General features: G+C 42.7%; 1 protein-coding gene across 1 annotated transcript; it reads right to left on the bottom strand.

Moving 5' to 3' along the window:
• Positions 1–15,827: 15,827 nt before the first annotated feature.
• Positions 15,828–24,932, bottom strand: Gabarapl1 (GABA type A receptor associated protein like 1). The gene is made up of 4 exons (XM_034511826.1): positions 24,551–24,932; positions 20,515–20,593; positions 19,440–19,558; positions 15,828–17,065 (listed from the first exon to the last, which is right to left on the bottom strand). The coding sequence occupies exons 1-4, from the start codon at positions 24,638–24,640 to the stop codon at positions 17,000–17,002; spliced, it is 354 nt and encodes a 117-aa protein (XP_034367717.1). The 5' UTR covers positions 24,641–24,932; the 3' UTR covers positions 15,828–16,999.
• Positions 24,933–25,484: the final 552 nt, after the last annotated feature.

Below are 25,484 nucleotides of genomic sequence, written 5' to 3'. Positions count from 1 at the left end.
TTGTAGTATAGGGACTGTCCAGGTGTTCAGCAGTCTCTATAAATTGGCTAAGTTTTAGAAGCTATGCTTTGTGCTTCCCATAATTTCAGTTAACTCAGTCATTCTGGATTTCTGGTGGGGTTGAAGACATAGTTTCATAGCCAATCCTGGCTATTTACTTTGAGAGAAAAGATTTGAGAGGATGGTTTTCAGCTAACATACATTCTAAAGCCAAGAAAAAAAACAGGTTCAGAACTGAGTCTTTTAGTTAGGAGAGATGATAGAAGTTCTGGTTAGTCAACAAAATGATGGGCTGGGTATTAGGTCTATCTTGTACCTTACTGATACAAATTGGTATAGTTATGCTTTAATTGTATTTTGAGAGAAAAGTTTTATTTTTACAGGAAGGGGGATATGTAGGAGGAGCTAAGTTGGGAGGAGTAAGGAGAGGAAGAGTAGGAGAAGGAGAGGAGGAGCTAGGAGATGGTGCAGGGAGACATGGAGGCGGATGTTCATGTGTCTCCGACAGTCAAAGTTGGTATATCTAGGTTGGGTATTGGGTTACATTTCTGAATGTATGAACATCTTGTTATTGAGCATTACCAAACTTATAAAGTGTTTGATTAACATTTTTTTAAAAGTTACTAATAAAAAAAAGAAGTCATAACCTAAAAAAAAAGAAATCATCTATTGTCTACATAACATCACTACAAGATAGTACATCATCGTTGATCTGCAAAAATCTGCCCAAAAGGGTGGACTAGTGAGATATATATATGTGTGTACATATGTGTGTGCATATGTGTGTATATATATATGGTATGCATATATATGGTATAAATATGATATATATAATAGGTAAAGCATATTAATAACTAAAATTTTCCCTAAAATGTAGTCCCTTTTGGTCTTGCCTGAAAAGGGCTCATTCATCATGCTTTACAGTTCACAGTGAAACCATCTCAGGAAGATCATCTGCTAGGTTTTAGCCTATCCTAGATGGCTCCTGGCACAAAGCCAAAAATACGCCCAGTGATATACTTCCTTCAGCAAGTATGCCACCTAAACCTGTTCAAACAGCTGCCACCAACTGGGGACCAAATCTTCAAATATCTTTATGTCTCATTTAAGCCACCACTCTAACCTGAGTGACAGAGCAATAATGAAACAATCAATCGATCAAACAAACAAACAAACAAAACAAAACAAAACAAAACAAAAAAAGATTACACTTACTATGGAGCTTCTTGGGACCTGATCTGTCTCCTAGGAAGGCAAACTGGGTCTTTCTTTGAGGTGGTTTACTTTTAACACCTTTTTGGATATGTTTTTATTGTATGTGTACAATTGATTTGACTGCATTATATATGTGCACCATAAATCTGCCTGGTGTCCTTGGAGGCTGAGAGAGAGCATTATATCTCCTAGAACTGGAGTTACTGGCAGATGTGGGCCACCATGTGTGGTTGTGGTTGCTGAGAATCAAACCCAGATCCTCTGCAAGGGCAATAAGGGCCCTTAACTGCTCTGCAATTTTCCTAACCCCAGTGGTTCAGTTTCAAACAATGGGCTCATGATCCTTGTGTTTTCATGGGACAGCAGCTTTCAGCCTCCTGATCATCTGTTTTATATTTAATTGTCAAAATCCAGCTACATCTGCATGATGCCTTCACAGATCACGCTTCTCTTTGCTGAGTTTACTGTCTGGATCTGGACCATGGCCATACTAACTCCAAGGCCAACTGAACGAAAACATGTTTCTTTACTCAGTAGCAACAACAAATGCAATGTCTTTGGTCTTCTGGGGAACAGGCTGAATCCCACAAAGATATGGGAAAAACAAGTTGACTGAAAGATGGAGGTGACCTGTTCAAACAACTGCTTCACACAAGGCATGAGGATCATACAATCGGAGGTAAGTTTCAACAGCAAGATATGCAACAGATTGGGGGCATTTCATTGTTTTCGTGAAGGAAAAAAACCCACTGATAGTCCCACCTAAAAGGTCCAGCAGCAAGGCCAAAATGTCGGAGATAGCAGAAGGTCAGGGGATGGGAAGGGAGGGTGTGTAGGCAGACAGGATTCATTAAGGCCAGAGACTGATCTCTTCCCAATAGGGACAGAGCCCCTCATTCTGCAGGACACTGTGGAAGAGAAGGACGTATTCATGGATCCTGGGCCAATGTCATCAATGAACAGAAAATGTTCCATGTTGGTTCAGGCACTAGAAAGCAGAGGATCATCCTGGTTCCAACTGGATGAAAGAGAGGTGATGTAATTAACTCCTTATACCAGATCTGAGTGAAGGACCACAGGACCTGGCCTAAGGAGTTCATGTCTCACTGGGAAGAAGAGCTAGAACTGACAGGTGATTGGAAAGAGGGAAGAAAGTGGTAGCTCTCTGTAGAGGAGGGACTGGATGCATAATTAATTAATTAACTAATCACCATGTGTTCTTGGGTTAAAGGACATTCTTTCTATCATTCATTTCCTTCTCACCCACTTTTACCTGGTATTTACCTGTTTCTTTTCTCTGGTTCTCACTGGTTGCCACACTGTGGGCAGCCTCTTTTCAGGGCCTTGTCCTCATTCTAGACCCACTGCTTTGTTTATTTTTGTTTCAGGTCATTTTGTTTTGTTTTCCATCTCACCTGATTGAATCCTTTGACATTCCCTCCTGTATCACATCCTGAGACCCTCCCCTGCCACCATCCTCAGAGGTCAGCTCCTCTTCTGCCAGCAGGAAAGATGAGGTCCTACCATTAGCCTGGATTTCCCTACCATAGCTGAGTCTTTGGGGACAGGGAATAGCCTTTCATCCTTCCTAGTCAGAATCCTTCCAAGTTGTTATCGAATAGCAAAGGGGACAGAACTGTCAGTGTTGCTGAATTATCTGAAGACCAAGAAGCTAAGGTAAGACTTCCTCGGGTTTGAGGTCTGGTCAAAGAATCAATTTATGTTTCCATTTTAGTCTCACTATCCACTACTCCAGATGTGGTCCAGTCCTCATCCATAGCCATCAGGTCCACCCCTCTGTCCTGCTGCTTATCCACACCTGCTCCCTCCTCCTTGTTATCTGAGAAGCATTGGTTGCAATGGCAGGTACTGAGGGCAGTCTTTGGAGGGGAGAAAAGATAGACACATAAGGAGTGAAGAAGAAAGTGGATTTTCGGAGCCATACTCTTGTCCCTCAATTGTAGTATCTTATTCAGAAAGGAGATAAGAGATACTCAGTTCATGTCACTGGCTAGCAATACCATGCGCATGCTCAGCCTTTACAGGAAAGAAATATTGTCACAGACTTGTGGGATATGAGAAGAGAACACACCAGGTGCCTGATCAGAGCAGGTTCCTAACTAGGAAGTCCCATGATGCATGATGTGGGGACAGCATGAACACAAAAGAAGAACATAAGGGCTCCACTTTATTTGTAGAGGGGAGAGGATTCCATCCAACAAACAAGGATAAGGAATATAAAAATAAAGAGATGGCCAAGTGACAAGACTACTTTCTGCTCTTCTATCTGACCACAGTTTCATTCCCAGCACCTACATAAGTGTGGGACCCAGACCCGTGTTTGAGACAGCTGCCCTCATTCCCACTTAAATCAAAGCAGCTGGCTCATCTCCCTTGCTCTCTTCCCAAATCCTGTTTTCATGTAGAAGACAAAATAAAGGACTCAATGAGAGAGACAAAGAGAGAGGAGAGAGAGAGAGAGAGAGAGAGAGAGAGAGAGAGAGAGAGAGATCTTAACCAACTACAACTGCAGTTTCAGGGTATCTATCCCCTTATTCTCCAGAGGCACCAGGCATTCACACAGTTCACTTACACACAGGTAACAGACAATGTACATAAAATAAAAATGAATTAAGAAGCAGCAGCAGTAGCAGCCAACACTACCTGAAGCAGTGTTCTCACTGGAGGCTGGTGGGTCTGTGCTGCTATTGGTGTCTGCTGCTCCCATCTGAGCTGCCCAGAGCAAACAAAGAGAGGCAGAGGAGGAGTCATACTCACAGCTGTGTGTGCCACTCTAAGATGTTGAGAGGCCGAGAAAGAAGGGAAAGGAAAGATGTCTGCCACCCTACTCAAAACCTGGAGAATCAGGATCTGGGTCCCTCTCTAGATAGGGCTCCAATCAGTTCCTTCAGCCCCTCCCATCAGGCCCTGAGTCAGGGATCAGAGTTCATCATTACTACTTTATTCTGCATGTCCCTGGTCTGCAACAGGGTGTGTAGCTAGCTGACTAAGGAATATTGAAAAGGGGGAAGGCAGATGCTCCAGGGATGTAGACGACAGGAGTGATGCACAGAAAGAACTAAAGGATCCTTAGTGAGGATGGCTTTGAGATGGAGATGACCGATACAGGTCACTCAGGAGAATGGACCCAGCTTTTCTTAGATCCTACAAGAGAAGTGCTTCCTTGCTGTAGGTAGGTATTCCAGAGAAAGTCATGAGAACTCATCTGCTGTGGTCCCTCTCTCTTCTCATCAGTCACCTTCCCATCACTTTATTTCTGTCTCCATGAGTTTTAATTCTGGACCAGATGGAGGAAAGGATCTGTGACCATTTCAGGGTCTTTCTGTTCTGTGTTCATCTCTTTGAGTCCTTTTTAAACACCATGCACTCTTTCTATTGGTGCTACATGGTAGGATTTTGCTTTTAATGGAAAACATGACTATGTACTCATACCAAGTAGTGAGTAGAGACAGCATAACCACACCTCTTCCTTTGTTACTTTGTATATAACTTGTCAATATCTAGGTCAGTCTGAGATAGACCACACAGGGAGAACTTTCCTCAGGGGTTTTTGGCTAGGAGTTCTTAACTGCTGTTAACAAAGTTAATTTGGCTCCCTTTCCATCATGCTTCCTAGGTAATCCACTGTATCAAGATGAAGCTGAATGTCTCCTTTCTAGCTACCAGCTGTCAGAACCTCATAGAACTTAATGATGAACATAAACTTTGTACTTTCTATGAGAAGCAGATGGGCACAGAAGTAGCTGCTGATGCTCTGGGTGAAGAGTGGAAGGGTTATGTGGTCAGAATCAGTAGTAGGGATGACAAACAAGATGTTTCCATGAGGTATGGTGCCTTAACCTACTGCAGAGTGCATCTCCTGTTGAATAAGAAGCATTCTCATTATAGCACAAAGAGAACTAGATACTAGAAGCCCAAGTCTGTTCACATATATATTGTAGATTCCATTTAGACTGTTCTCAACTTGATTATTATAAGAAAAGGAAATAAAGATATTTATGACTGACAGACATACTATACCTTAGTAGTTCAAGCCCAAAATAACTTGCAGAATCTGAAAGCTTTTCAGTCTTTATAAAAAAAAAATGATTCTGCTGTATTAGTGTGGGTTCCCTTGTGGAATAAAACTGATAGAATGAACATCTATATGTCTATATATACTTATAGATATAGATACATAGAATGAATATATAGATAAGTGTAGCTATACAGAAAAATATACATATACATAAATCCCATGTGTGTAAATTATTAGAATGGCTTGTAAGCTGCAGTTCAGCTAGACCAACAATGGCTACCTACTAATAAAAAATGTCCAAGAATCCAGTAGTTCATTCCATGAGGTTGGATGTTTCAGCTGTTCTTCAGTATACATAAGAATCCCAAAGAATTATGCTCTAATGCCAGTGAAGGAGTGAACTTACCAGTGAGTGCAAGCAGTTGGCAGAGTGCATATGCCTCCTTCTGTATTCTTTATACAAGCTGCTAACAAAAGGTATGGCCCAGATTAGAGGTGGATCCTTTTACCTCTACCTCAAAAGATTTGAATTAAAGGTGTATTACTACCTTCAATATCATGATTCAAACTGGGTGTTTAGTACTAGTGTTATTTAATAAAATAATAACTTACTCTGCTTTAGGTGTTATGATTCATAGAAAGTTTAACTGAATGTCTCCAGAAAAAAACTAGAAGAGCAGAGTCAAATCCTAAGAAGTGATATACAAATAAGAATGTACCTAACTGGCATGACGATTTTTTTTTATAAGTAATTGAGGGTACATTCTTCAGGAAATTTTAACCTGAGAGGATAATGGTAAATTTGTTATTGTGTAACAACATAACCTAAACAATTATAAGATGATGGCTTTTGTATTTTATCTGGAGCTATGTTTAAATTTTGCTCTTCTTGGGTAATTTACCATGAAAGTTAAGCACTCATTTAAGTATTGATTAGATAAGCAGAAGAGGAGAATGTCATCCATATAATGAATGACTAATACCTTAGGGAATTTAATCGGCCCAGCTTAAGTGTTTTATCTACATAATATTGACATATAGTAGGGCTATTTTTCATCCCCTGTGGTAAAACTTCCCACTGATATCAGGTCACTGGCTATTGATTGTTTAAAGTAGAAACAAAGAGTACAGAGCCCTTCATAGCAAAATAAAAAGGAATAGAGAAAAAATAGTCTTTTAATTCATATATACTATGTAATATCCTTGATTAATTAGAGAAGGAGCCAGGAGCCCTGGATAGGGAGACCCCATCATTTTCATAATTGCATTTATGTCCCTAAGATCATGTAACAGTCAAATTTTATGTTTGTCTTTTTATGAATTACAAACATAGGGAGTTTCATGGACTAACTGAAGGTTCTATATGTCCTAATTGCAGTTGTTCCTGTACTAGAAGTTGGTCATGTTTTAAATTTTTCCATCGAGGGGCCATTGATTGGTCTAAACCTGGCCATGCCTCCTGGGAAGAAAAACAAAAATCTATGATCTGAACAGTAGAGCCCTAACGCTCAAGCAGAGACAAAGCCCCATGTGACATTCCTTGGAACTCAGGTATTGAGTCAAACACTACTCCATGCTTGGATCTGTGCACAGCAGAAGGACTCTGAGTTCCCATCAGACTGCATGTGAGGGTGCGATCTAAATCCACCTGGCTCAGTGACCACTGGTAGGCCAGAAAAGTCCCAGATTCCGCTTGTTCCACCCTGACAAACCTGCTAAGATATATGTACCACAGAGAGCTCTCTCTCTCTCTCTCTCTCTCTCTCTCTCTCTCTCTCTCTCTCTCTCTCTCTCTCTCTCCTCTTGTTAAGAATGAGGCAATATACCATTGTACTCCAATTGGCAAAATAACTTGCAAGGATTTTATCTTCCCTTTTATGGACTCTTTTACATTAGTTCCTATGCTTGCCCAATTATCTACATTCAGCTGTACTTCAGTATACATAAGAATCCCAAAGAATTATGCTCTAATGCCAGTGAAGGAGTGAACTTACCAGTGAGTGCAAGCAGTTGGCAGAGTGCATATGCCTCCTTCTGGATTAAACTCTACAGTTACTTGTACAAAATTGTTCCAAGTACTTTTGCTCCTCTAGATTGTAACATCTCAAGAATTGTATAAAATGCTTTGTGTCAGAAAACAGAGAACCCATGTTTACTTTATTCTCTCAGTGCTTCAGCCCTCTTAGTGAGGTGACCGATCTCCTACTTACTCTTTCTATTTAAAGAAAAAAATATATCTTAATTTTTTAAATGTATTTTTATTTCATGTGTTTTGCCTGTGTGTGTGTTTCTGTGAAGGTGTCAGATCCTCTGCAACTAGAGTTACAGACAGTTGTGAGCTTCCATATGAGTTCAGGGAATTGAACACCAGGGTCCTCTGGAAGAGCAGCCAGTGCTCTAAACACTGAGCAATCTTTCCAGCCCCCTCCTCCGAGGGTCAGGTTCCTCATGGTGGGCACCAGTTGCAGGGAAAGGGGCTGTAAACATCACAGCAAGCAGAGTGAAAGCAAGAAGGAAATTCAGTTCAACAAGACTCATTAGCCAGTGTTGGTTCAAACTTTGAGAGTCTGACACTGGGTAGTTTATTTTACTCATATTTAAGCAATGAATGGGTTGGATGAAATTTTCCTGGTGATATTTAACTCAATCCTGTGTGCACAACAAAGCTTAAAACATGCTTGCATCAAAAACCCTTATAAGTACAAGTGATATTTGCCATAAATGTAGGTTCTATAGATGAACTAAGGAAAGAGATTCAAGGTAAACAATATATGATGAGAGCCTGGGAAAGGAGAGCACTATATATTGTCTGAGATAAACAGGCTCAAGATAAGGGTCCAGGGAAGCCAGTGTGCCCTGGCCATACAGATGGTGCAGAGGACAGCAGGCTCTTATCCACCTGGCTCCCAGCCTTCTGAAAGGAAAAGGAGTTACACATCTCTCTCCTGAAGAAACAACCTTTTTTGTTTAACATTCCTGGTTTTCCTAGTGCTTATGTGTGACCACAAGCAAATACATGCCTCCTACAAATTAGCATTGTAATTCCTAAAATTAACTGGGACTCTTAGTGGTCTTACAATAAACGGACCGTGTGAATGCAAAAACTTCAATTTATTGCCATGTAATTATTAAATTTAATTCATTTATTTATAATTGTACCACAATGGCAGAAAACAAGGAGTTGTAGAGGCTTCCATTGGAATTTCAAAGGAAAGCTTAGGAGGTCAATGTGTAACCTCTCTATGTGTTCACTGAGGTCTTTATGAAAACTCAGAAAGCTCAGTAAATGAAGTCAAAGTGCAGTGAACACTGCTGGGAGTCAGAGATGACAGGAACATGAAATGTCTACTAGGAAAAGCATGGGCAGTGAACAGAGCCAGGCCAAGAATGCCATCTGTGCGGCATCCAGGAGGACTATAGGGGTAAATTACCCAAGCCTTTGGAGCCCACACTATATCACCATGAATCCCATATGCTAGGCTCTGTTGGATTTAAATCTTGCTTTGGGCTAGCTTCTCATTATTTTCCCAGTTTTTTTTTTTTCTTTTAAGAACGAACACTGTCAATTTTATCCTATAAAGATATAAATTCCTTTTTTCTTTCTCATGAAGACCCCCAGCAGAGTTCTCCTTGAGACTCAAGGGAGTTGAACAAGGGCTTTTGATCTGTAAAGGAACTGGTAAGATTTGGGGAACTCAGAGATGGGCCACACGTTATACGTATTGTGATCCAGACATGAGCCTTTAGGGAGCAGGAACAGAGTGTTCGAGCTTAGATCTTATCTATCCATGAAATAAACATGCCTCAGACCCAGCCTGAGGCACTATTGGGAAGTTTTCCAATGTTCAGAAGTGAGGCTCTAAGTCATTGGTGGCACACTCTTGAAAGGGTTATTGGGCCCTTGGCTGCCTCCTCTCTCTCAGCTTCATGGTTGCAGTTGATGAAGCTCCAGTGTTTTGTTACAATGATGAAAAGTTAACATTTGAATTGAAAATCGTTCTGGCAAAATAAGTATTCTCTGGTAGAACAACTAGTGCTTAATATTTAACGGAGAGAATAGAGCAACTTGAAAAGCTAAAGTGAATATGCTCAGAAAGCAAGTGCATTCACGCGCTCACTTACTCATGACTGTCTGACAATCATTGGCTCCTACCCATTTCCAGTTTCTAGTACCAGAGAGGCAAACAACACACTGTCCCGGGCCTTGCAAAAACTAAGATGTAATTTTGGTTAAATAAGAAACAAAATGAAAAATGAGAAAAAAAAATACAAGAATGCTTTGATAGAAGTATGATGAGACAGGCTGCAGTGGCTGAACTAAAACTTAATTTGTACAACCTCCAAGAGGATATTGGATGAGATAGAGAATATATAGATATCCCTATATCTCTATAACTAATATATATTAGATATATATTTTTATATCTAGTATATATCTCTATATCATATATGTATATATGGATATATACATATATCCATATATACATCCATTTGTCTGTTTTCCAAAGTAATAAAATTTGAAGTCACATCAGTGACTGTCCAAAATAAAAACCATTTCCCAGCTCCTGCAGCTGCAGTGTTTGACCTTAATACATGCATGTAATCAAAATAGTATAAAAGCATAAAGAAAGAGGGATTATAGGACAGAGGGTTCTAGGGAGGGGAAATGGGGGAAAGGGGTGACATCAGTATTGTAAATAAATAAAATATCCAATTTTTAAAAAATACAGTAGCATTAATTTAAAAAAAAAAAAAAAAAAAAAGCTGTAGAGACCATTAAGAGAAAGTTGACCTGTCCTTGATCACTTGGATGAGGACCACGCCCAGTTGATGAGGAGTGGAGGCAGGAGCAGCCTGGGTCAGAGGAGGCAGTCCCTAATCCAAACCTGGGCTTTTATACTAAGGTAGAGTAAAATACTGTAATGACTATGTCATTTGAGGATGTCAAAAATCCTTATGCAGAGGTCCTTCTGTAAGGACTCATTAGGCAGGTGGGACAAAGACAGACATTCTATACATGAGACAGTAGAAGAGGGCTGGCTGTTGACACAAAATAACCTGAGGTGTCAGTGACAGTAAACACAACCATCTCAGGAGAAAGGGACATCACAAAAGGAAATTGAAACATTTAGTAGTGTCAGCAATTCCCCTCTTTAAAACTCACAGAGACTAATTGAAACTTCTAAATATGCCTTGATCATTGTTAGGATCCATCATACACTATGCAGGGAGACTTGGGCTTAAACTCAACCCTGTGGATTCAACACAAGTCCTTAGAAAATATTGGCCATTCCCCTATTACCATAGTCAGTATATTATTTACCCCGTGGCTTTTGTCAAAGATAAGCGTATTATTAGCTAGCACAATTTCTATATACACTCCTACAAAAGCCAAACCTCTGCATGGCACTGCAAAGGGAGTTGGAAATCTAGTTGACCCAAGGGTTTGTTTTCTCTTCCTAACTGCACACCCCCACCAATCCTCTACAGTCCATTTCTTGCTTATACAGGAGTAATTATAAATGTGAGACCCCAAAAGACTTGCTAGTTAAGGATTTCAAGAAGGAAAAAAAGAGGCTGGAAAGATGGCTCACAGGTTCAGAGCACGCACTCCTCTCATGGAGCTCAGTTCTCAGCATCTAGGTCATACAACTCACAACCACCTGCAACTCCAGATCCAGAGGATCTGATGTCACCTGGTCTCCATGGATACCCAAACACATGTGTACATAAGTAATAAAATAAATCTATTTTGAAAAGGCGAAAAGACATATCCTGTGCCATTTTGTAATTGGCTTTTCCAGAGCGTTAACCTGAACACAGATGGGAGAAAGCTTTGCCAGGCAAGCAGTTCTGGAGCCTGAATGTTCCTCTGAACACTGATGGATGGAAATTGATGGTACTTGTTGATAAGCATACAGTGTATTTGTCTGAATTATCTTATATTATCAGAATATTATGAAAACATTAAAATAAGCCTAAAAATTTTGATATTCTGTCATAGTGGGGGTGAAATGCTACCAGTTAGGTGCATTCAGAGCTAACTTTCACACACTGCTGTCAAAAATGATTTCCCTTTGATAAATTGCTGCTGCCAATGCAGACAATGAACTGCAAACAGGAGTCTAAGAAAGGGTGTGCACTGCTGAGCTTCACATCAGATGTTTCCAGGTTTCCTCTTCAACAAACTCCACCCCAGTCACCCTGATCTTGCCACATCCTGCATTTCCATTAGCACTGATTATATATATATGCATTTCCATTAGCACTGATTATTATATATATATATATATATATATATATATATATATATAATAACTTGGGAAAAGATTCCTGACATATTTTAGGTAAACTTTGTTTCTGTTTGTAAGAATGTGTTTAATATGGATGCTAGAGTCGGGGGAGAGATATGAGAGTGAAAGGAGCTACAAGAATGTAAGGAAAAGGAAGAGGACACAGTGATAAGAAAGAGCAACCAAGGCAGTAAAGAAGATCAAAGTATATAGTTTTCAAGTGTGAAAGTGTTACAGAGAAATCTGGTACAATTAATGTATCCCAAGAAGGATTAAAAAAAGAATATGTTTCAATCCATGAGAATTTTAGGAGCTAAGTAACTCTATTACAGTGTGTGTGTGTGTGTGTGTGTGTGTGTGTGTGTGTGTGTGTGTATGTGTTGCATGTACGAGCAATCATTTGTGATCCTGAGGTCAGAAGACAACTTACAGGTGTCAGTTCTCTCCTTCCACAATGTAGAACCTGGAGATGGAACTCAGAAGGCCATGTTTGGCAGAAAGTGCATGTACTCACTGAACCATCCCACAGGCCATAGAGCTAAGTAACCTTCAGTCTTACCGGATCTTAAATAAGCTGCAGTCACAAACTGGACTGCAGTATATAAGGCCCATGATGCTGAACATGCACAATGCCATAGGTCATCAATCACAGGGGAAACTGCGTGCCTACCAACGGTATGGTAAAATGCATCATACGGTCCCTTCTCAGGGTGACCACATCCTGCTACTTCACTCACTCACCACTCACGGTAATTGCTCTGGTCTTGTGTGTTTCCAAAGAACCAAAGTTTTCAGAACTGTAAGAAGTGTTAGAAGTAGAGTTTATAATACAATGAGGCAATCAAGTACACATTACAAGTCTACTGGTTTGGGAGTCAAGGCTCTGATATTTGTAACATCTTTCATTAGTTAGCTAGTTGGCTCGATTATTCTGCTAGCTGAGAAAAAATCATTTTCCAGCTGTTCCCAAGAGAACAAGCTATAGGCTGAAATCAAACATAGACCATGTACTGAAATAACATAGAGGCAAAGAGGGGGTGGAGACAGGAGGGCAACAGGAAGAAAATAAATTACTCAGGGTGCACTGAGGAAACAGCTCACCTTAGAACCAGTGAAAGGCACTACCAGCTAGCTCCAGAAAATGTGGAGTGGCTCCACACATCTAAAAAAATAATAGTGAACACTTGATACTTTTTTAAATCTGCCAAGTAAAAATACAGAGATAGGTAAGTAACTGTTTACGTAGAGGGCTGAGGATACAGCCAAGTGAGAGGATGCTTACCTCCCACATGTGAGGCTATCAGTTGATACTCAGCATTGAGAAAAAAATTACTAAGTGAAAGCTAGATGGAAGGAATTATCAACCAAGCTATTGTTCAGAATGCTTGGATGTTTCCATCGTTAAAGCTGATTAGATATTGTTTCCCCAGGCATGTATATCCACACTCTCCTGCCACACAGCTTTAAAATTATCTCATAGCTATTATATATAGAATTATGATCTTAATGCTAGTATCCCCAGAGGGTCATGTCCTGGGGATAAGTGCAGTGCTCAGGAAACAGTGCATGACTCTGGAGAGTCACCTAGTGGCTGTTGTTAGTATGCCAGGCAGCATGCTCCTTAGGCTAAACATTGCTCACATTACTTAAGGTAGTGTTTTGTTACTTTGTAATCATAGCCTCTGAATATGCAATATAGTATAGCCTTTAAATAGTTTCTGTATGCTTTGAGGGAAGCAAGCAGTTTAGCATTAGAAGAAAAATAGACTACAGCATGGTATTCAGAAATGAAGTTCTGTTTAGCCCCCACTCACACAGGGCTGAGGGCCAGACATGGACACACAGCCCAGATGTGCTATCGTTGTACGTCTGTTGATAGAGCTTTCTACTCTACTCAGGAAACTGACCATCTGTTTTGTTCATTAGGGAACCTGGCAGCAGTGAGAGAAAGAATAAGAAAAGATTGCCCTTGGCAAAGCTCCAAACTTATCCTTGCATATTCAAGACCTCTCCAGTAAAAGTGGTGGCGCGCGCCTTTAATCCCAGCACTTGGGAGGCAGAGGCAGGCGGATTTCTGAGTTCGAGGCCAGCCTGGTCTACAGAGTGAGTTCCAGGACAGCCAGGGCTATACAGAGAAACCCTGTCTCGAAAAACCAAAAAAAAAAAAAAAAAAAAAAAAAAAAAAAAAAAAAAAAAAAAAAGACCTTTCCAGTAAATACAAAATTAAATTTGCCTCTGAGGCTGAAGTGCCATGGTCTCTAAAGGAGAGAATGAATTTGTCTGATATACTATTTAAACTCCATCCTGAGAGCAGATCTGGAGTTAGCCAAGTAGTGTGACATGGAACACAGAGCCACGGTTACCAGGACATTTCTCATGCTGCTTTCTGTTCACAGGAAACCTCTGTTCACAAAGGCCTGAAGGTCTTAAGTCACTTTCCAAGACTCGGGCAACTATGAGGTGCTGAGGCACTGTGATCAAGAACCAGCACCAAGTTCTAAGAGGGACACTGTGGCTAAACATAGCTAATTAAAATTATGCATCTGTAAAATGGTAGATGTAAAATATTTACATCCTATCCAATAATAAATTTTTTTTTCTCATCTGAAAAAAATCCAACAGAAAGTGGGACTAGAATAACCCAGGGCCTTCTGGGAGATAGTCCCTGAATTCAAAGGTCCAGTTCAGCAAGGCCTGCAGCGTTTCAGATGAGCCCCAGAGGACGCAGGCTCTGCTTTGTGTGTCTTTGAGAACATTCAGTCTTATTCCCACATGGTGGGTAATAGTTTCACAATATAGTTTTCATCTCAACATTCCAAGTACCAGCCTCCGCTTGGCTCTGTCAGGTAATAACACACTCCCATTTCGGTAACCACAGGCATTCATTTTCACTGTACTGACAGGACACTTTTCAAGCATTTCTATTACCAAAAACAAAACAAACAAACAAACAAACAAAGCCCAGCTTTTGTTGTTTTCAGGGCTGTTTTCAGGCTGTCTTTCCCTCTTTCCTCTCAATCCCAACTGGATTTTCTCCATCACTTCAGTGGGCAGTTTGACTGTTGGTAGAATTCTGTCATAGATTTTCTGACTTCCTAATACTTTTCTGAGTGACTCAATAGTTGTCTCCTTAGAAGTCTGCCAGAGCTTGACACATACAGAGGCAGATGTTGGACTGATCATGGGGTTCCCAATGGAGAAGTTAGAAAGAAGACTGAAGGAACTGAAGGGATTTGTGGACCCCATGGGGAGAGCAATGATACCAGCCAGAGCTCCTAGGGTCTAAACCACCAGCCTGGGAGCACATAGGGAGGGACCCATGGCTCCAGCTGTATATGTAGGGGAAGATGGCCTTGTTGGGCATAGGTGGGAGGGGAAGCCCTTGGTCCTGTGAAGGTTGGATGACCCAGTGTGGGGAAATTTGAGGGCGGGGATGTGGGAGTGGGTGGATGGGTAGGTGGGTGGGGGCACATCCTCATAGAAGCAGTAGGAGGGGAGATGGGATGGGGGTTTCTGGATGGGGGGAGGAATGGGGAAAGGGGATAACGTGAAATGTAAATAAAATATCCAATAAAAATATTTTAAAAATAAATAAAGAGGAAGGTGTTGAAGTTGCCAAGAGACCAGAGAGTTAGAAATGGGACCGAGGGCTCACTCATGTCCTGGCTGTTTGTTCTCTATGATTTCCAACTCCCCAGCCTAGCCACATAGCCTTCCTGACTTAATCAAAGACCCATACACAGCTAGAAGACATGTACTATCTCATGTTTTAGAAGATATTGGCATCTCATGAAGCATAATAGTGAGAATAAGTTGTGTTTAGGGTTCACAGCAAAGTCCTACCTAAACAGCAGACTTGAAGGCTCAGCAGAATCTTCTGAGGCACCTGCTCATGATGAACCCATATACGGCTGCCAGTCAAACTTAGGACAAGACTTAGACACCTCCCCCTCAGTTCCCCCCAGCCCACCACCCCCACCAGTGAGGCTGGTAGACTTTAGCTTTGAGAAACAGATAAAGCAACAACTGGGCACTTACACACCGGGCACAAAAACATGCACACTGAAACACACAAGGAACAATACACTGTAACATCATCCACCCACAGGCAACAGTGAAATGAGCATGTATACATCCGACCCATGTAAGCACTGACAACCCCACACCCACTTCAACTTCTTTAAAAATTCAGGTGTCCACATCACCTTCACTTAAAAGCAAATCAAACAAACAAACAAACAAACAAACAAAAAAAAAACCCACCAAATTCTAAATCCAGGTAGATTTTTAAGATAAGCAATTATTTTATTTCCCTGGCCTGACAGCATTGACTTCAAAGTACCAGAACCTGAAGCTGACAAAGCAGACATACAGTTTGCTCCCAACAGGGAGGATGCTCTCCATTTGTAGAGATGAATTGAAATGTCATGTGAGAATGCAATTCCTGCCCCTCCCCCCCCCACAGAGTCCCTAAATGAAATGAATGAGTAAAGCCCCCCATGAAACTCTGGTGCCCCTCGTTCCATCTTCTCTGAACAGCAGATGCCACGGAGGGAGACAGCTGGCCATCCATCGCTTAGCATTCCAGTACGTGTGAGACCGAAGAGACTGCAGCAGGGGGAAGATGAGTGAGTGACAGGTGTGCAACCTAGCTCACCTTGTAACCCGGACCCTCCACACACAGACATGCTGTCCCTGTACATGAGAAAGGTGAAGGAAATGCTAGAGGACTGATCCTGAGGCTCCTGAAAGTCCACGGTACTTATGGGAAGAGGAGCAGGACATCTTCAACCCTGAATTCCAGTTTAATGCCACCCAAATTTGGGCTGGCAATAACCACGTTCTCGCACAGCCCTATTTTCCAAGAGGACTCCATTTAAACGTCTGAGCGAATGTCTACTGCCACGACTGGGGCGGTGCTGACACCTGCGTGGAAGAAAAGGACTAGGAGAGGAAGGGATTGGAAACAGAGGTCAGGGGTCGCAATGCTTCAGTGACAGTGGGTATCTTTTGGTCCCTAGGTATGGTCCCCTACAGCATTCTTTCCCCCTTTGCCTATGTGGCTTGTACAAAATGACAAAAAAATCAAACCTCTGCCCAAAGAGACAGGAGTCGCTGCTGAACTGTATTCTTCTCTAGCGGCCACCTGCCCTCCTCCCAAACCTCTGATGAAACTGCACAAGAGAAAGCTCACAGCAAGGCTGTGAATCATGTCGTCCCCACCCCGCTCTCACAGCCAATCAACACAAGTTCTTCCTGGGCTGAGGAAGCAGAGAAAAGTAACAATTGAGCTTGTGAAAAAAAGACGACAGCGTGTGCGGTGTGATGTTTCCCGATGTCTTCACCTTGCGTCTCCTCCATGGTTGGGAGCCCTCCCTCTGGTTCCCCAAGTCCCACGCGCACCCCTCCCCTACCCCCAAGTCCAGGTGCTCCCATCTGCTGGGCTTCTGCCTCATTTCCCATAAACACTTTCATCACTGTAGGCCACATACAGAAAATAGTCTTCCTCGTGGTTGTCCTAAAAGAGGAGAGAAGACAACTCAGAAAAATATAAACACTCATGTTTCTAATCTCTATGATTCTGAGTCTTGAACAATCTTGTAAAGAAGGCGTGGAAGTCAGCATTATTCCCAGTTAAAATATGCAACAGGACTTGGGGTGCACCCCGGTGGTAGGGCATTTGCCTTCAAATATGTGAGGCCCTGAGTTGAAGTTTTAGCACTAGGAAAAAGAAAAACAAATAACAAAAGGAACAAAGACTAAGAAGAGGGCATCAACTACACACTGAGCTCGGACTTCACAAACACAAGTTTCCATAAAGAATGCATCCCGCAAACAGCAGAAAAATAACCTGAGTAAGCCTTACTCTTAAAAATCAGTTGTTCTACAGCCAGCTTTAGTCACAGACATTTCTGTTCACAGTGGTCAGCAGTGGCTACAGAGCTTAATAATTGGTCAAAGTATGAACAATACAGGATTACATATTACGTGTGCCTGGCCACACACAGTTCATCTAAATTGCCCCATCCAATGCTCAAGGAAGAAGAATCAATGTAAAGACTCAGAGGAAGGGTGAGGACAGGTGTGGAATGCTGGCTTCTGGGCATAAAATGGGTGTTAGACATCCTGAACTCACAAGCCGCTTTGGTCGATTTGCACTGGTTCTCCCCAAAATCGGGCTTATCGACAACAATCCATCATGACTAGGAACAGGTTCCTGAGGCCCCGCCCCTTTCTGAGGATCTATACATAATTGATGGCTGAGGAGGACAAGGGGTCATCTTCTATAGTAGTATAGGCACTGGAAAGCCGTCCATGCTTCTGTAAACAAACTTACTGCCAATTTATGTAATGAATATATGCTAATAAAAGACACACATACACAAAACTGTCTGGGTGCAATGATGTACACCTGTAACCCCAGCACATGGGAGGCTGAGGTAAGAACATTAAAGTCTGAAGCCAGCCTGGGCTACCTGACAAATTCCAAGCCAGCCTGAACTTACTGTCTAGACCCCATCTCAGAGACCCAAAGTGAAACAGAACAAAAAAGATCTTCAAAGATGAACACAGATGAATAAAAGAATTAAATGTCAAAACGCTAGTAGAGCACACCGTGTGAGCTGTCAAGCCCTGGTAAGTCACCCAGTACTATCAGTAAAATTCTCTCAAGTTTTTGGCATGCGTCCAAACCTTTCACAAACAAAATATTGGGAAATAATTTTTACCTTGAAAAAAATATTATTCTTAGGCTGGGGGATACGAGGGGGGGGGGAATGGGTCAATCAGTAAAGGCTTGCCTTGCAAGCCCAGAGGACCTGAGTTCAATTCCCAGAACCCAGATAAAAATGGCACATGTGATGTTGTGTGCTTGTAACTGCACTGGGGGGGAGGGGGTGTCAGAAGAATTCCCTGTGACTCAACCTATTGGTGCTCTAAGCCAATGAAAGACCTTGTCTTAAGTGAGGCACACAATGTTCTTGAGGAAACACCTTGAAATTGTCCTCTGATGTTTACCCACATCTATTACACTTGCATGCATACACACACATAAAAAAAAAAAAAAAAAAAAAAGAACTCCTCACTCTAGCAAGGAGAGCGGATACCACAAAACACCTACTGACATACATACTCAAAGGGAATATATGTTGTAGAATAAGGGCTAGGCTAGACCAGGGGTTACTAGATGTGCTTCTGACTATTGGAGCACAATGGGAAGGCAGTATCTTGTGTGACATCGTTCAAGGAATAGTACAGTCACAATCTTCGATCACATTTTTTTGCATATGAAGTCCTTACTACAGTTGTTCTCAATTCAGATTCTACCTTAACTTTACATTTTAACTCATCCCCTGTACTCAAATAACAGGGACTCTTAGTGGTCTTCGGTTTATTCTAAAAAAAGAGCTTCTAGATGTGGCTGTCAAAAGCCGAATAATCTTGACAGTTTATGTGGGAGCTAACCATGAAGACAGGGCTCCAGGTTCAGACAGAAAAGGAGTCAAGAGTTGCTGGTGTTTCTTTGCTCCATCTTTTGCTAGATGTGTTTGGCTGACAGGCAGGGACTGGAGTGCACAGTTCACTAACAAAGTATGCTTCCAGAAAAAGGACCAGGACGGTGGGCACAGGGATGCTTTGCTATCAAGAACCACTGGAGCTGGCGATAAAGTACTACAGTCAGGCAAGACTAAAGAGAGATTTCAAAAGATTAAATTGAGTAGGTGCTCAGTCCCTAAAGGACAAGAGGTATCTAATCTCCCAGCTTCAGGCTTCTGTGTGTAAGAGGATCCCCATAAATAACACCTCCTGCCCTACTTCCCAGGTGTTTAACAAACCCTGGAACCAGAGCTAGGGGACACCAGGCTACTGGGTATTGTGACCAAGGCCATTACCTCATACAGCTGGCCCATGGTAGCACTGGTGGGAGGGATAGTGTTGTTGACAAAGAAGAATAAGGCGTCCTCAGGTCTCAGGTGGATCCTCTTCCGGATTAAGAAGTAGAACTGGCCAACTACAGGAAGGAAACAGAGCAAGGCAAGAAATGAAAAGGGATTAGTAGAAGAAATCTCAGAAAACAAAGCAAAAGTCTATTGTGTAAGTACAAGCTTTTCAGACCCAGATGCTGTCAGAGAACCTTGGCACCTGACCCATCACTGTGGGACTGCCTCCCTTCCCTTCCTCCTCATCCATCTTCAGACACAACATTAGCAAACCCACCCAGCCTAATGACTATTGTGGGGGAATAGGACAGAGATCCAAGCATTCCCATCTAAATGGACCCCTGGTTTGTTTCCAGCCCCATTCGTACCCTGAGAGCTAACACTAGGAAGAGATCCACTGGACTTTGGCTCCCAGTACCATGGGGGCCAGTGTTGGGGCAATGACCCCATACAACTTCTCCCTGCAAACAATGAAGCTTCTGTGAGGCTGACAGACAAATTCATGAACAGTGTATCTAAAAGAATCTTTCCAGGGCATGTTGAAAGCACCTGGTACTTCTTTAAGAACAAGGTAAAGTCTAAATTCATATAATTCAAAACAAAAGGTAGGCTAGGGTTTGCAGTTTTCATCCTCCAAACACGTTTGAAGATAAAGTATTTAGATATAAATCTCTGAAATGTGATCCTCCCAAGACACGGCTGGCACTGGGACAAATCGATCGACCTCAGGATGACATGGCTGATTTTTAAAGTGGTCTAAATTACAAACTATTGTTCTTTACTCTCAGAGTACTGTTTTCCTGTGTCTCCATGACTAAGGCACATGGGTATGGCATTGGGAAATACCAAACAGAACTGGAAACAGGAGGACAGAGTGTGCCTATCTGTACTGGTCAGCTCCCTGAAGAAAACCATGCAAGGCCACAACCCACACACGGTGACAACCCATGCATAGTCACCAGCTTAGACTTAAAGATCAAGAATGCTTTGCCTGGAATGAAGGGTCAGAAGAGAGAAAGACCGTTACCAGTGAGGTCGGAGGGCACAAGGTACTTCCTCTTATCCAAATCAGGGACCCTGGCTTTAGGAGCCTTCTCCACGATGACCTAGAAGAACAGCAAGGTAGGAATGAAAACCCTAGCATTGTCTTTTTCCCCCACACCTGAAATTTGCCCACACTGTCCAGGCTCAATGTCACTTTTCAGTCCCCATTTCCTTGAGCTTAAGTAAACTACAAATTATAAAGGACTGTAAATGATATTTACCCTATGATATTTTATTAGAGAATCGAAAAGATATTTTGTGTTTCTAAAGATGTGTCTGATGACCTATTTGTTTTATTTTTCCTCTGAAATATTATTTATGGGCCCAGGAGATGAAGCAGTCATAAAAGCACTCTCTGTGGAAGTGTGAAGGCTGAGTTCTGATCCCTAAAATCTGTGTGACCGCCCAGTGGGTGTGCAGTCCCCATGCTGGGAAGGCATTAACTGGAGATCCCTGGGTCAAGATGTCTGGCTGGAGAAACTCAAGTGGTAAGCTCTGGGTTCACATGGAGTAATGTGAAGAGTAAGCAAGAACTGTACAAGACATCCATATCTGGTCTCCACACACATGCACACTAAACACACACATGCTCCCTCACATGTGCACACACACACACACACACACAGGGGAATCTGCCATTTGTCACAGATACAAAATTATAGTTTAGAACTTTACTGCTTTCCAAAGGCCACTATGTTAAAAAAAAAAAAAAAAAAAAAAAAAAAAAAAAAAAAAAAAAAAAAAAAAAAGTGCTCCTGCCTGGTGCTATGAACAAGTGGTGGAAACTTTGAGGGGTGGGGCATCATGGGAGTTTTAGGTCATTGAGCCCAGAAGGCTGATCTCCCTCTTCTACCATGATAGTCTGACTCACCACCAGCCCAAAGAATGGGGCCAACTTAAGATCGTGGACAAAGGCTTCCGAAGCCAGTAGTCTTCTTGCCCTATAGAATTTGACTGTCTCAGACACTGCTACAGTGATGACTCACACATGCGCACACACACACACACACACACACACACACACACGGCTCAGATTTCAATTATTGCAAAAACATGTTCATTGCTGAGTGAAAACTATCATGAATTTTTATGATGAGTGACACTTTCTGAGAGTAACGCAATAATTTATTCAGCATTATTAGCTGTGTTAGGATTTTAAGGGATTTTCAATGTCAACATTACACATTTTCATAACGTTTTTTAAAAATTAGCTATTTTGTAACAAAAAAAGACACATAAAATCTTAGATGATGTTTATATATTTGCTCATAGAACAGAAAAAAATCTTACAAGAATATTAACATTAGATTCTTTGTTTTGAAAAGCTCATCTTAGATATAAGAAACGGGAAATACTATAAAGGAAAAAAGCAGAAACAGACACTAGAAGCTGTGTGACCATCAGTGTGTTTCTCACCTCTCTGAGCTGCTTCATCCCTGCCCCTACCCACCCCAAATGCAATGTAAATAAGCCCAAGAAAATGCTTGAGTAGACAGATGTGAATCCAAAGCTTCAAATTAAATAGAAAAAACTTGAAAAGGAGATAGACTAAAAAGGAGGAAGGAAAGAAGGCAGGTCACAAACAACAGAGCACAGGAAACAGGGAGCCCTGGTATTCACCACAGGAACCCGGAGGCCTGGAACTCCTACCAAAAGGAGAGGGAAATTGTTTTCTGCATCTGTAGCAGTGGCTCATACACCATAGGGCTGTTTACAAAAGTTTAAAAATAGTGTGTCCAGCAGTTCCTGCTGTTACAGGTTTCCAACACACTGTTATTTCAAGGCCCCATGATTCCTTCTCCCAAGGCCCACGCACAACTCTTCTGAGGCCAAGTTTAAGTTGTGAGTCAGATTGCCTTAGAAACTTAGTGGCTTTCCTGTAAATACCTGAACATAGTAAGGTTCGGCCCTCTGACCAAGGCAGGAGAACTCCTGTTAGGATCCAGTGATGGAGAAGACACCAGGCAAAAGGTAATCCAACTCCAGTGTTGCCCTCACCCCCCCCCCCACCCAAATCTACCCATTTATCAGAGTTCTATGTCACAACCAGATGAGAGGTTGAGAACCTCTCAGACTGAAAGGTACCATCTTGGGGGAGAAAGCCAGAGGATCCATGAGATCTGAGTGAAGGTTTCTTGGCTTACAAATTATCACTGAAGTAAAACATTCAGCATCAAGTCATAAACAGGAGAATACAGAGAAACTGCAATATTCTGGGTGAGTGCGGTAACCAACTGAATGAGAGGGGGCTCCGTCTTGAAGAAGTACGGAGGGTTTTAACTGAATTTGAAAACAGTTACAGGTCACAGCTCAGGTTTCTGTTAATGTTCTGAAGAATGGGCAGACATTCACTTAAGTTTCCTGGCTGGCACTGACTACCATCTAAACTCCAGATGGCAGCAAGCGTTAACCTACTTCTAGGGCTCAACCTTAAAGACTATACACTTAATTCTGGTTCATCTATCTGTACTACAAACTGGAAAACATGAACAAAAAAACAAAACCCCGAAGGCCAAGGGCTCTGGAAGCTCTTAAAGCATGACAGCCAAGGCTGGAATTCTCTTCTGTCAGCCAGCAATGTCAAACCTGCGGATGGTGACTTCACCCAAAGGTGACTTCAGAGCATGTCTGGAGCACAGGGATTTTAATTCTGTGATGAGAGATGATGAGTAGGCAGACAAGGCATTCAGAGTGCTGCCAGCTGTGTGGTCCATGGGGAATTTTAAAACACTAAGTGGGGTTGACAAATTGAGAGAAATTTCGAAAGCAATCCTCCATGGTCCTGAGTTCAAGGAAATGACATGTGAAGGACTGTGTAGTAAGATGGCACCACGGGTTCAGCCGTCCTGGCAGATCCAGGCATGTGTAATTTCTAGAGGATGGTGGAATAGTTAACTCTCTTCTTCCTTATAGAAAACGAGGCTGAGGGCAGAAAATGGAGCTGAGGGCTTTCTCTTGCTGGGCCTCTATTTCTTCTGGTAGCCCTGGCTGAGATAAAGAATAAGGAAGAAACCCCTCCCCCTAGTACTTATGCATCAAAAAAAATATATTATCAGGTTAGCACAGCTCTTTTACCCTTCAGAGTTAGATGAACGCTAGTCTAACAACACTGCCTGTACGGATAAAGAGAAACATTTTTAAAAGTCTCTGCTCTTCTATCCACCATATTTAAAAGCGATGTCATCCTTTGCTTGCAATTCTGCTGCGCAGCCTTCAAAAGAGGAGGAAAAAAAAAAAAAGGCAAGTGGGCGGGGGAGGGGGTAAAGTGAAAAACACCCGGATGCTGAAGACTCTCTTAGTATGTTTCTCCCCACTGCATAAATTAGGTTGTAGCTGCTTAAATCAGGGTATAATTCTGGGAGGAAACGGTTCTCAGTCCTGGCTCTTGAGATCCAAGGAGCTACCCATCACAGTGCAGGGCAAGGACCTTCTTTTTTCTCACATGGCCCAGGAGACAATAATGAGGAGGAGGCAGGCCGACTGTGACGCAGAGGATGACCTTGTTTGAGGGCCCGCCTGGTGAAGCCCCCTCCACACCCCACTCCAATTCTAAGAAAACGCAGGGCAGAATCTAGGGGTTTCTCGAGTTTTCCCTCCTACACTCAAGGAAATGGGGACGAAACTCCGATTCATGGAGAACCAATTGGGCAGACATGGATGGGCACAAGGCTCATCTCATCTGCTGTTTCAGGGTTGGGCAGCGTTTTCTATAAATAAATCCTATCTGGGGTCCCCAACCAGTTGGCCCGGTACACACAGGCCGCGCCACACGCACATCCCAACCTCCACGGGTGCTGAATCCTGCTGACTCACCCACCACGCGCAGCTTGTGCTTTCGAGATGCCAAAAGTGGGCACAGGCCCTGGGGATACAAGCTTGTCAAAGCCGGTCAAGAATACGTGATTCCGATGACCCTGCTGCGCCAGGGCCACCCGCCATCGCCAGGCTACTTGGCAGCTCCAGGGCAACCAGCTCCCAAACTCCCTAAGCTCGCCCTCTCCCTCCCCGCCCCCACTCACCGGCACCCGGTCCGGGTATTTCTTCCTAATCTTTTCACCTTCCTTTTTCCGATACTCGAAGGGGTGGTCCTCCTTGTACTGGAACTTCATGATGGACCTCAGGATGTAGGGGCTCCCCGGACGGGGCCTGCTGCGCGCGCTGGTGACTGCGTCTCCTGTCTGGCCACCCCCAGTCAATGTCAGCCTTATCACAATCGCTCCACCCGCGTCAGCTCCCACGCGCCTGTCGCCGCACTACGTGGCCAAACGTCCAGAGAAGGACCTGGAGATCCCGCGGCCTGAAGGTAAAGGACCACCAGGTAAAGAAATAGGGTGGCTTTTCCCAAGAGCTGGGAACACAAAAACACCAGGGCGGTGCTGTGACATCACGACGCTCCACCCCCGCCCCGCCCCCCCGGCGCGAAGGACCTGCTGGATCAGGGTGGACAGAGGCTTTGTTTATTAGTGTGTCTTCTTTTCGCTTAAGCTTTTCCTAAACAACTCCATCGAAACGCAAAAATCATGTAGTCAGGTTTTTATTTTTGAGAATTGATCTTAAAAGTAATTTGTTAATCCAAAGAATGTGCTAACAAATGTCTCCTTCACTCCCCTTCAAGTTTCTTGCTTGATGCCCAAAACAAACACAGAGGAAGAAAATCCAGCTGTTTCCAGAGCTATGGAATCAGGAGTCTGGTGTTGGTATAGCGCCAGGCGTCACGAGATTTGTAGCCCTGGTTGAAACGTCCTGTGCTTGCATTTTGACCTTTGTCTGGCACCCACAGCTGGCCTGCCTTCTCTGCCCAGCTCCTCCTCCTGACTGGCGTCCTTAGGTTTGGATCTGTGCTGGAATTGGTTCTGAGACAACATAAACAGAGCGTGACTCATGGATTTGAAGAAGTGTAAGGGTAAAAACATGGAATCATCAAGGTTAGAAGAAGCGATGCCAACCAGGAAC

The sequence above is a fragment of the Arvicanthis niloticus genome, chromosome 9, assembly GCF_011762505.2.
Source record: "Arvicanthis niloticus isolate mArvNil1 chromosome 9, mArvNil1.pat.X, whole genome shotgun sequence".
Lineage (NCBI taxonomy): Eukaryota > Metazoa > Chordata > Mammalia > Rodentia > Muridae > Arvicanthis > Arvicanthis niloticus.
Note: the sequence above shows the minus strand (reverse complement) of the source record. Positions and strands in the feature narration are given on the sequence as shown.

Coding starts and splice junctions, on each gene's coding strand:
- Gabarapl1 (XM_034511826.1), bottom strand. CDS start 24,640: ATGAAGTTCCAGTACAAGGAGGACCACCCCTTCGAGTATCGGAAAAAG. Junction 20,594..24,550: donor AATACCCGGACCGGGTGCCG/GTGAGTGGGGGC, acceptor CTGTTCTTCTAG/GTCATCGTGGAGAAGGCTCC. Junction 17,066..19,439: donor CCATGGGCCAGCTGTATGAG/GTAATGGCCTTG, acceptor CTCCTCTTTTAG/GACAACCACGAGGAAGACTA.